The sequence below is a fragment of the Cnephaeus nilssonii genome, assembly GCF_951640355.1.
Source record: "Cnephaeus nilssonii genome assembly, chromosome: 13".
Lineage (NCBI taxonomy): Eukaryota > Metazoa > Chordata > Mammalia > Chiroptera > Vespertilionidae > Cnephaeus > Cnephaeus nilssonii.
In genome coordinates this window covers 65,702,905-65,715,561 of record NC_137084.1, presented here as the reverse complement: position 1 = coordinate 65,715,561, position 12,657 = coordinate 65,702,905, and the positions used below count along the sequence as shown (strand labels likewise).

General features: G+C 38.2%; 1 protein-coding gene across 3 annotated transcripts in view; it reads right to left on the bottom strand.

Moving 5' to 3' along the window:
* CNTN5 (contactin 5) overlaps positions 1-12,657 on the bottom strand; it is a gene marked incomplete at both ends in the record, with an annotated part of 647,340 nt that overhangs the window by 38,268 nt on the left and 596,415 nt on the right. For all 3 annotated transcript variants that reach the window (XM_079788975.1, XM_079788976.1, XM_079788977.1), the window contains one exon: positions 4,181-4,290. In XM_079788975.1, coding sequence (XP_079645101.1) covers positions 4,181-4,290 — 110 coding nt within the window. The remainder of the gene's footprint in view (positions 1-4,180; positions 4,291-12,657) is intronic.

Sequence of the window (12,657 nt, the reverse complement as noted above, 5' to 3'; positions counted from 1 at the left end):
CAAAAATGGCACCCAGTGCCTTTATAGTAACTAGCTCTTTCAGACATTATAGGTAAAGCTGCAATAACAACGAAACAAATGACTCATAGAAATATATATAATTTGTTTTTTTTTGTCACCATGCTTAGAATTCTACCATTGGTAAATACAGCTAGGAGCTAGGAAAGTGGCTGGGATAGAATAGAGGAGAAAGATAATGGTGAGATGAAATATTAAGCTTTAGGGCGTTACTACCTTTTAGTAATATTTAGTTGGGGAGATCATTTACTAAGAGAAAAGAAAACTGATAAGAGAAAAAAATAATAAAATGATGAAAGCCCTAAGTTCCAGGGTAGGCCAGGTGAAGAGCAGAGGTAGAGTTCTCCTTAAAGGGATGAAGAATGCAGAACATAGAGGACAGGGATGATGCTGATAAGCTTTACTCACCTCACTTATTTTTAAATCTACATGCAACTATACAGTTATGTGATAGTCGCAATAAAAAATCATCCCTGCTGGTTATATTCTACTTAAAATAATAGTTAATATCATAGTTGGCCACTGCAGTATATAAAATTTTAATTATTTTCTGATTATAAAAAGTATACATTTAATTCCCCCATTAACAAGATATTGATTTCTTTGGTAACAATATGCCATATTTTTAAAACTATAATTTATGATGCACTATAAAATTGCATAAATGTTCCTGTGCCTTTGGATTTTATGTTGTTTCCATATGTAAAAATAATTGTCAGAATTTGAGTTGATTTATTTTAACTTAAAAAAATGTGGTCATTGTGATGATGGTTCTAGAATTTGATTCATTTCCTATTAATGTTTGATCCTTAGAAATATTCCATTTTTCCCTTGATAATTTGTCATTTTGAATGAAATAGGCTTAGCACAAACATTGTGCTCTGACACTTCTGAGTGCTCCTTTTGAATGATCTTGATCCTGACCTCCAGTCAAGCCTTGATCATCAGCATTCCATGAAACCTCACAGAAAGCTGTTATTACAGGTAAGTCATGGTGAGACCACCAAGGTCAGCAGGGTCTCTGCGTTCCATACCCGCTGGGAATCTTAGAGGCATCATCTTTCTGAGTTTCCCAGCAGCATTTGACTCAGATCACTGCATCTTAAAATTCCTCTTTTGGCTTCTGAATTTCTTCAGTGTCTCCCTTAATTTCTTTGGCCAGATCCTTTTCTTTCCTGAGTTCCAAATGGTGAGGCACCAGAGGGTCAATTCTCAGACATTCCTATCAGCACCCGGCAATCTCAGCCAGCACATGCATAAAAACCATCTGTACACTGATGATTCCTCAGAGCTACAGCTCTAACTCTAACCTTTTTCTTAACACAAAACCCACTTGACAACTATTTTTGGAAATAAAAAGGCTTATAAAGTTTAACACATCTAAACAGAATCCTTGCTTTTTTTTTTTCCTCTGAAAAATGTGCTCTACTCTATTTCTCATATATGTAATTGATATGTCATTCACTCACTTTCTTGGGTTGAAAATCTCTGGAATTATCTTTGGTAATGCTCCCCCTCCAATTTATTATCAGATCCTGTTATACCTCCAATTCAAAATAGATTTCTCATTAACTCCACTGCTACGGTTCTAGTCAAAAGCAACCTCATTGTTACTTAGGTTCTACCAACTGTCTTCGCTGTTCCCCTGAGGTCCTCTCTGAAGTCTATTCTTTACCCTCTAGACCAAAAAAGGCTTTTAAATGTCATATCCTGACTTGACTCTTTAACATCCTTTAATGGCCTGTCCTCATAATTAGGATAAAATCTGAACTCCTTTTTTTGCAGTTCACAAGATCCTGTATAACCTGGTTTTGTCCTGGAGATTTCTCCATCACTATGCTACCAACCTCCCTATTGTTCACTGCTATCTCACTGGAATCTCTTCTTTCCTGTTCTTTGAACAAGGCCAGCATGCTCTGACTTCAGAGCCTTTGAGTTTGCTGCCCTCTCTGCTTCTTTCTCTCATTTGGTCATGTTTCTACTCAAATGTCAAAACCTCAGAAAGGGTGACTTCTCAAACCTCTAAAAATAGCTGACTCTTTCACTCTCTACCTTCGTGTCCAGTTTTATTTTCTATACAGAATTTATCATCACTTGATATTATGTCACAAACTTATTTGTTAGCTTGTTTATTGCTTGTCCTTCCTACTACAATATAAGCTCCACAAGAACAGAGACTTTATTTTTTTTGTTCATTGTTTTATTCCTAGCGTTTAGGTCATATTTGTTGAATTAATAAATGAATGGCTTATGTTTCAGGAAGAGAAGAATTGTGCACAAATCTAAATCATATGTGATCTTTGCAGGACCTCACAGAACGCTGTTATTGCAGGTAAATCATGGTGGGAATGTGAATGCCATGCTCTGAGGGCAGGCAGCAAAAAGGTTGAGGGGGACTGGCTGTGTGAGGGGACCACCCCTTTGACATAATGGAGACTGGATCCTCATTCTTCTGCACACCAGAATACACTCGGTGGCTTTCTAAAAGTGTGCACACCAGATGCTCCGACTGAGGGATCTCGGTGGATCTATATTTACAGAGTTGTTTTAGGTTGGTTTCCTTAGAAGCAGAGCTTGAGACAGAGATTTGAGTGCATTTGATTGATTGTGAGAGTGCCTACAGGTAGACTGTAAGGAAGGGAGTAAAGGAGAATGTGAAAGAAGAGGGAGCTGAGCAAGAGTGTGGTCCCAGGTAATCTAGCCCTGGTCGGATGCACACAACACTCTGAATTATTATAAACTGCATCATAAATTTGTTTCCTCCTTGAGGAAGGGACCAGCGTCAGTCAGAGTCAGCCATTGGCCTTGGGTTGGGTTGCCTTTTGTAGGGAAGGTGACTTTCCAGGTAAGACAGTGCCCCTCGGTAGAGGGCAATTCTCCAGAGAGAAGCTGAGAACCATTAGCCGGCACTCACAGCAGCTGGGGGATGGTGCAGTGGCCCAGTGAAGGGGAGCTGGGAAGAGCACCCCAATATCTTCTCTATTGGTATTAAAAGAGGATGATTGTGAAGCGCAGATATTCATTCACTCAACAAATATATATTGTAGGGGCCATGAACCAAGTACTACCGGTCCTGGTGATCAGACGTGGTCCCTGAAGCATGGATAGGGAAAAGGGTGATTTTAATAAAATAAATGTGCAATCATGATAAGATAAATGCTAAATTATCTATCACCAAATAATGAATTGAAGCAAGACCGAAGAGAAAAATCCATGATTTTTGTATAGGTAATGTGCCCTTATCCATGGTCCTTGCTGTAACCTAGAAATATTGTAAAAAAATTCTTTATCACAGTAATCATTTTCTAATGCTAGCTGTATATTAATCAAATAGTTCTCAGACATTATTTAAAAACTCAAATAGAATAAGGAAAAGGTTGTGTTGGTGTACAAGTTCTATACTTGATCATTTTTGAAAAATCAAGATGATTTTCTCTTAGTGGCATTAAAACAGCGAGAAAAATAAAAACTGTAAAGGCGACTGAGATCTTGGGTTGGATGCTAATTCTTTTTTTGTCTTTTCCTACCAATGACTGGTGAAGGCAAGAACAAGAGCTACGTGAGGAATAGGTATCTTGTTTTTGTGGAATATTCAAGTTCACAGACTGCCCACACTCCTGGAGGCTAACATTTCATTAAGTTGATGAATTGTTATAAAATGTTCACCATTATAAGGCTGACATAACTGTGTTTTAAAATAGAAAAATTTAAGGAATGAAAAGTCATTTCAGTAAAAAAGTACAGATCACAAAGCTCCAAGCAAATATGAGAAGTTAGCAGTAGGGGGTAAGATTTGCCAAGGACGATATAGTAGAAAGACTTGTTTTATACATTTAATTATTAGAGAAAAATACACAAAAAATTTTAACAACCAATAAATTGAATAACAGTAAGTAGCCACCTGTAGCTATTGAAATAGGTCTATTTTCATCTGTCTTTTTTTTTAAATCTTTGCATGGTGCTATGGAAACGTACTAAAAAATAAGCCAGCTAATGAGCAACATAATACATGTCCATAAAGTAGTATATTTCTTACTTTCTTTGCCACAAAGAAAAATTTCAAAGGAATATAATTCTGTTAAAATGTCACCAAACCACCTCTTTAGGAGAATACAATGCCAGCAGAAATAACAAGGCTTATTTTCAATAATTCTGTTCATACCTCAAATCCCTGTGGTCTTCCTAGACTCTCTTTCATATGTTTCCATGCAATAAGAATCTCTGACATGGACACACTTGTAGCTTTGACATCTGTGGGAGCGGCACTGGGTTCTGTATGAAGGAAAGTGGAAATAATAAACCACAATGGAAGCAAGTTATGTCTATCAAAGGTGTTACTTTTTCCACCATCTTTTTGCAATGAAGTACTGTGGTAGTTCCGAAAAACACAAGATAAAAAGACGATCTTTTTGGATTTCTATACTTTTGTCCGTTCTCATCAAACCTTACCAACAAAAAATGACAAATCTAGGAAGACGAGCAGAGAAGATCTTTATCCTTGGATTAACTAGGACATTTCTAGAGAAGTTAAATTGTTTGACTTAAATTGCCTGCCATCTACCATAATGATCAAAAGAAAGAACTAGGAGTCACGATTGGTTTTTTTTTCCTCTGTGCTGCTTGCATTCAAAAACATTATATATTTATTTCCCTTTAGGCAAGTAGCTTCACCTCTTCCTAAGCCCAGTTCCTTGGCAATGTGGGCATAATAAGCGTACTTAGCTGAGAGATTTTTTAGATTAGTTTTAATTGGAATAACACATACAAAATATTGAGCACAGTCCTTGGTACTTAAAATATTCATTCACAAAATACCACTTACTATTATTTTAGCTTTTTAGCCTTTGCAGGCACAAAGAGTCTAAATTACATGAGTTGTTTTTGTTGTTCCAACCACAAAACCACATTTCCATGATTGGATAAGGAATATGTTATGAATCATGGTATTTAAAAGGCATGCGTTGACTTTTAAGACAACTGAAGAACGAAAAGGAAAAGTCCCTGAACGTCTCCAGGCTGTGGCTATGCTCAGCGACCTTTCTCACTATTTTTTTTCAAATGCACCATGTCTGATTGGCATCCATCAAGAGCAGCACTTTGAGGTTGCACTTGATGTGAGGAAAAAAATATTTTCAGCTTTGACACTGCAGAATCATAAATACTATGTCACAAACACATATTCAACGAAATGACAGAGTAAAGGCTATACATTAGTTCAAACAGTTCTGTACAAATTTGATTTTTAAAAAAACTATCCCTTAAAATTGTAGAGACTTTAATATTAACTCCATATCACTGGGAAGAGCTCAGATTACTCTGTTGAAATGTTTTTGTTGTTGTTGTTTGTTTGTTGGTTTTAGATTTAGGTAACCATATGCCAAAGACAGAATTCTAAGTAAAAATTTTAAAAGTCATTATGAGAAATATAGAAAGAATTCCAACCATTTTTTTTTGAGATTTTCCCTTTGTTAATGGAAGGTGGTCACACATCTATTTGGAGAGCCCATGTATAGCATTCATTGAGAAACATCAATCAAACATCTGCCTTTGTTATTGTAAAAGGAGTCCACAGAAGATTTTCAAAGGTACATGTTTGCCCAGAAAATGATTTTCTTTTGGTAAAGCATTCATTAAGATGACATGCTATGGTTGTGTTAATTCAAAGCGCTGTGGTGAAGTCACATTCACCTTTACATGGAAGCTGAATTAAATTCCTGTCATGGTATACACTTTAATTTCTCATTCTGTCCCTCTTTGAATATATTTTATTATTTACTTTTGCTAGTGGTTTCCCTCATCTCACTTTGCAGCTGCCTGTTATTAGTGCATTTACCTGATTTTTAAAAAATTCTGGGGAAAGCTTCTACTATTTTATTCTAAAATTCAGGTAGGCAGGCTTGCAAACATCTTTTTCATTGCTATTTAACAGAAGTAAGATTCTTGATTTTGCAAGGAAAGGAAAGGAAAGGAAATGCTCATGTTCTTAAGATGTGTACACCCTGATCTCCAGGAGTTAGGATATGATCTACGGATTTCAAAGACAGCCACTCAGGGTAAATTGGCTATTTGGAAGCAGTTTTGCTTATCTTTTAAATGAATGCATTGCAGAGATTTGTATGCCAAATGCCTCATTTCAGCTTTTATATTATTGAAGCAATTACATCTTTGTCAAAGGAGATTGCAGGGGGATAAATAATTTCAGAAGTACAAAATATGTGGTTAGGTGGCAGCTTTTATATCTCTTTCCAAGTCTAGAAAAAGAAAGTATTTCTCTGTCAGCTTTCTGTATCACAATACAAATTTAAGTATTTCTCAGACATAGAAAGTTTTAAAAGAGTAAAAAATAAGAAAAGTTAAAAAAAGATAAATATTCAGAAACCTATTTCTCATACAAGCATCCTGATTTCTATTTATAAGCTCTGAGGATATTAAATCAGGGTCAAACCCAAGCTGACATTTCACATTTGCATTCTTGCAGGCTAAACATTATAGTTGCATCTAATTAAATAAGAGCAAATAAATCAAGAACTGAAGTCATTTTTTTCATTTGTTTCACCTTCTAGTTGTAAATAATATCAGAAGTAGATATGCATATTACACCAAAATAATACTAAACTTGAAATTTCAGCAAGTAAAATCATAATCTCAGTCAGTTTACTTCCAAGGGTTTCAGTATGTGTCATTTATAGCCAAGTGAATATTCTTGTCTGAATCAAAAAGTTTGTCTGTAATACTGCAGTGAAGGCCTGGGAGGGGCTGGAGCGGGCTGGAGGGAGTCAATGGGAAGAAAAAGGAGACATCTGTCATACCTTCAACAATAAAGATAAATTATAAATCAATCAATCAATCATTTCAAGCTCTAACAATAAAGTTTGTCTGTAGGCAGGAGTAAATGACTGGGTCACAGTATATCTGGGTTGGATTGGAACTAGCTATTTGGGTATCCCATTGTCCCTGAGTGATGGAAGGTAACAACTAGAAAGAATTTTCCGGAGACACTTGGATCAAAGCTCACAATGGATGGGCAGTTGGTCTCCAGTCATCTTTTGTTTGCCTAAATAATGTATTAAATTAATTTATTCTAACATTTCATATAAAAATAAAAACTGGCTTCTTTGGGGGAAAAAAAGGGTAATATCAATCCTGAATACTTGGGTGTTGGTAGATGAGAATTAGCAGCTGACCCCATTAGTCAGGGCACATTCTTTCCGTAGAGTCCCTACTAGTCCCTATTTTATCACACTGAGAATACTTCGTGTATTTCTATTTCTTACCTGGCCTCTATAGGCTTTGGGATTATAAACCTACGTTTTAAACCCATGTCCTCATTTTGCAGAGGGAAAATGTGACATGCCTAAATGCTGCTTCCAGCTCTGCACGCGTCCCAACTAGAACTCGTGTCTCAAGAGTTCTTTCCTCTGTTATAAAATGGGCACCAAGGAAGTGGCTGGCTCATTCTCCATCTCTAGTCAGTTTGGGGCATAGAGAGAGAGCGTATAGGAAACATATATAGTTCACTATCTTGTTGCCCAATTACCTCTAAATAACTGACAGAGTAATGAATGGAATAAAATTAAAAATAAAGCGTGGCTCAGTGGTTGAGTGGTTTGATTTCCAGTCGGGGCACATGCCCAGGTTGTGGGCTCGATCCCCAGTGTGGGGCATGCAGGAGGCAACAGGTCAATGATTTTCTCTCATCATTGATGTTTCTATCTCCCTCTCCCTCTCCCTCTCCCTCTCCCTCTCCCTCTCCTTCTCCCTCTCCCTCTCCCTCTCCCTCTCCCTCTCCCTCTCCCTCTCCCTCTCCCTCTCCCTCTCCCTCTCCCTCTCCCTCTCCCTCTCCCTCTCCCTCTCCCTCTCCCTCTCCTTCTCCCTCTCCCTCTCCCTCTCCCTCTCCCTCTCCCTTCCTCTCTGAAATCAATAAAAATATATTAAAAAAAGAACAAACAAAATAGATAAGGAGTAAAAACAAAGGTAATAATTGCCAATTTTTGAGCATTTGACATGTGTCAAGTCCTATTCATATTTCTCATATGTATTAATTGATCCTCTAACAACCCTACTGTCACTCTTTTCAGATGAGGAAATTGAGGGGCAGAGAGGATAAGCAACTTGCCCAAGGTCACACAGCTGCAAGAGTGGGGAGAGAGGTTTTGAACAAGGCAGTTAGGGCTAAGCACTATGCTATTCTGCTTCTGTGTATGTGTCTGTGTGATACACACCCTTTGTTATTGCTCTCTCTTCTCCTTGTCCTTCCACTGCTAACTTCCCTCAGGACTATTGATGTTGGGATCCCCACCTGGGCTCTATAAGTCTTGCCAGAAACTACCTAGACCCCCACATTTCCTATTTAACCTGCCACGAGCTTACTATAAATTTTTAAAATCTTTTATGGAATTTTTGATAAATTAGAATCATAGCTGCACTGCTCCTCATAGATCCTGTCACTTTCACACATCTCCAAAACTCTCCTGATCTGTAAACCACAGGATGTTTCCTGCCACTCTCACTTCTATTATACTCAGGTAATTTGATGAAAATTCAAGAATCTATTTCTGAGATCTTACTTGTGTTATATTTAATAGACTCAAAGACTTGAAAATCGCTCTCTCTCTCTCTCTCTCTCTCTCTCTCTCTCTCTCTCTCTCTCTCTCTCTGATATTATAATGAGGGGATGCTTAACTTCACTCCAATCTTGGCATAGGAAATGGACAGACTGATTGATAGATTTCAGTTTCTGTTAGATTGAAAATTTGCGACAGCATTACCATGTTCATGAATTTAGATGATACATTTGTATTAAGTGACCTAGCAGCAGGACTTCTCCAAGTAATATGAGGGGCTGTGCTTGTAATATCGATTATACATCTGACTTCCCAGGAGCAGTGGGTAACAGCATTAATCAAAGGAGGGTTTAATAAACTCCTTGGGAGAAGGGTTATGGTTTCATTATTTAAAAATTCAGTGAAGACAGCTGTAGTTGAACTTTTACAGGCACTAATCCAAATGGATCATCTGGCAAAGACAGGAAATTATTTCTTGTATTTTACAATGAATATGCCAATTTATTAATTTTCAAGTTCACATAAATCCCACTGAGCTCAGTTTCAGCTAAAAACTGATTGGGGGAATAACACCTCATGAATGTTGGGTTTTAATTTGAGCTGTGGTAGCTCCATTTGCAAGGAGATAATTGCATATGATTTTATGAAGACGAGGAGAGGGTTTTTGATTTTAATAAAAATAAAAGCAGCACATATTTTACAAACAAGACAAAAAGCAAAAAAACAAAAATACATCACAACAACAACCCCCCCCCCACACACACACAATACAACACAACAGTAGAAAAGGCTAAAGTTCATCACAAATAAACAAATATTTCAATCTATAATTAATCTATATTGATTTTTCCCCATATTTTTCTGTTAGATATAATTGAATGTTCAGGTTATCTCCATTTTCCAAAGCTATGATAATAAGAATTAAATGGAAAATGGGTGTAAGTTTGACAAATAAGTATGTCTAGAAATATAGAAATAAAAGTTAATCTGATTTTTTATCTAGGAAAAAAAATCACTTTTATCACTTCCACCATACTTTTTTAATATCACTTCTGTTGAAACTTTGCTCGTCTTTAAAAACATTTGAATTGTTTCCAAAATGAAGGTATTGTATAGGATTATGCCATACCCTTGTATCGGAAGTCAAGTCAGGATTAGCGTGCATGTAAGTCTTGCTTGATTTAAAGAGTATAGGTAATCGATAGATGTGCAGGGTGCATGGAAGTGATGTCAGATGCTGCTTGGCACTGATGGAGCAATTCAGGGTTACTTCTATTGCGGAAACCATGGAGCTTTCTGACAACTCTAGGGCAACAACTAACCTCAGTGTCATGAGTCAAGGCATTTCCCAAGGGATTTACCAAATATCAATATGTATAAATGATTAGTTCTTTTAATAACAGATCACATTCAAGGTTTTCACTGCAATAATTAATTCTTACTTGCATTTCAATAGGCTTTCTTGAGAGGAAAAGGAAAGGATGGGGGTATAGGGAATGCACATCAGCACCTGGGGAAGTGTGTTCTGCAGTGAGATGTCATCCTTGTGCCAGTGGGAAATGGGTAGATAACTAGTACTGTCTTGTAGTCCTTGTGTTCTGTGGTTCCCTCCCATAAACACTAATTCTGTTAGCTGCATCTGATTCAGCATCTAGGACATGTTTTCCTCCTGATTTGCTGTCAGCTCTAGGCAGGTGTCGGGTATTTCTGATATGAATAGGGAGAACTATGCCCACAAACAGAACTAGAGAGCCATCTCACTCCTCTTATCCTATATAATAAAGAGGCAATATGCAAATTGACCATCACTCCAACACACAAGATGGCCACCTTCATGTGGTCAAAGATGGCCGCCCCCATGTGGACATAAGGTGGCCACCACAAGATGGCCCACAGGGAGGGTAGTTGTGGGAGATCAGGTCAGCAGGAGAGGGCAGTTGGGAAGGACCAGGCGTGCAAGGGAGGGCAGTTGGGGGTGACCAGGCCTGCAGGGGAGGGCAGTTGGGGGGGACCAGGACAGCAGGAGAGGGCAGTTGGGGGTGACCAGGCCTGCAGGGGAGGACAGTTAGGGGCAATCGGGCCAGCAGGGGAGCAGTTAGGCGTCAATCAGGCTGGCAGGGGAGTGGTTAGGGGGTGATCAGGCTGGCAGGCAGAAGCAATTAGGGGCAGTCAGGCAGGCAGGCAGGCAGGTGAGCAGTTGGGAGCCAGGAGTCCTGGATTGTGAGAGGGATGTCCAACTGACCGTTTAGGCCCGAGCCCACTGGGATTGGGCCTAACGAGCAGTCAGATATCCTTTGAGGGGTCCCAGATTGGAGAGGTTGCAGGCTGGGCTCAGGGACATCCCCCCCACCTTGTGTGAATTTCATGCACCGGGCCTCTAGTTCTGTATATAAATACAGAGGGATTTTAGGGTGATAAACAGGTGAACTAGGTTAATGAAAGAACAAACATGCAGAATTTGTCTTATGGGGAAATACAGTCTCCATCAGATCAGTTGGGCTTTGGGCAAGACTATGAAGGTACGCTGTGAATCTGTATGAACGTCCATAGGTAGAGGGAGGCATCTGCACTGGCATAAGTCCAATATTATTTTATACGTTTATTACAGGCCTTGACTCTTTAAAAACGACTCAATCTGGAAACCCTTTTCGCCTCTTCAAGTAAAGCAATTTGCCAAGTGTTTTAAAAAGGGTGTTGATTTCCTTCTTTTTAGTATACAACAAAAGTGGGTCTATTGTTATCTGGGGAAAATTAAAATTGAAACGAGTATTTTAGGATGTAGAATAAGTTGACAAAATTTCAGTTTTAGATTTCTAATGGCTTCCAGAGATGTTCCAGTTCAAAACTTAGATTTTTAAAAAATATATTTTATTGATTTTTTTTACAGAGAAGAAGGGAGAGGGATAGAGAGTTAGAAACATTGATGACAGAGAAACATTGATCAGCTGCCTCCTGCATGCCCCCTACTGGGGATGTGCCCGCAACCAAGGTACATGCCCTTGATGGGAATCGAACCTGGGACCCTTCAGTCAGCAGGCTGATGCTCTATCCACTGAGCCAAACAGGTTAGGGCAAAACTTTGATATTTTACCTGGAGGAAGGTAAGGGTCAGAGAGATGGGTAAACTGCCCGGGACGCACAGTTAGTGTGAGCAGACTGAACCCAGGCTTTGCTGACTCTAGGCACCTGCTCTACCTTTCCATTGTACTGCCTTTCTTAGTTGACATGATTTAATGATGCTAAAAACTTTACTCATATTTACACACAAAGTTCCAAATTAGTAAATTTAATTAGTGAACAAGTGCCAAATACATGTTTGAATTTTGTTGTCAGAACAAAGGCAGACTCTATCCAGATTTAATTTGCTGATATTTTTCATATTTCAGTCTACCAAAATAAATGAAGTGTTACTATGAAATGTTACAGTAACAACCTCAGTGTCTTTGAAAGAAAGTATGCATATTTCCTATCTAGCTTGAAAGAGAAATCCCCAAAGGCAAACCATTCCAAGTGTAAGGAAACACAGTATTAACAACCCATGGTAGCTGCTATAATTTCATTTCAAAGCGAAAGTTGACCAGGAAAGTACAAATCTGGATTTCTTAAAGGCACCACTGGTGTTAACATACAAAACATGCGCACTAACGCCTCAAATTCATCTCATGTAACCTTTGGGGCTATGTGCTCGGTGATTAGGTTGAAGAAATTTTAAGGCAACAAGAGTAAGCGCTTCCTGAATAAAACATGTAGTTCAAAATAGATTTTTGGTGTAACATAATACAAAATGTTATTATATATAATAACATAATACATTAATAAAATATTATATACATTTCTGATGATATAGTATAGGGTAGTGGTTAAAAGTATGAGCTTTGGAGTTATACACACTTAGGTTCAAATCCCGGGTCTGCCACTTAACTACAGTCACTTACAACTCTGTCACTTCCTGGTATCAATTTGAGCATGTTACTTAACCTCTCTGAGCCTCAGTTTCCTGAACAGTAGATTGAGGCTTGAGATTTCTACCTCATATTTGGTTGTAAGAGTTAGTATAACTAATATGGTCCAACAG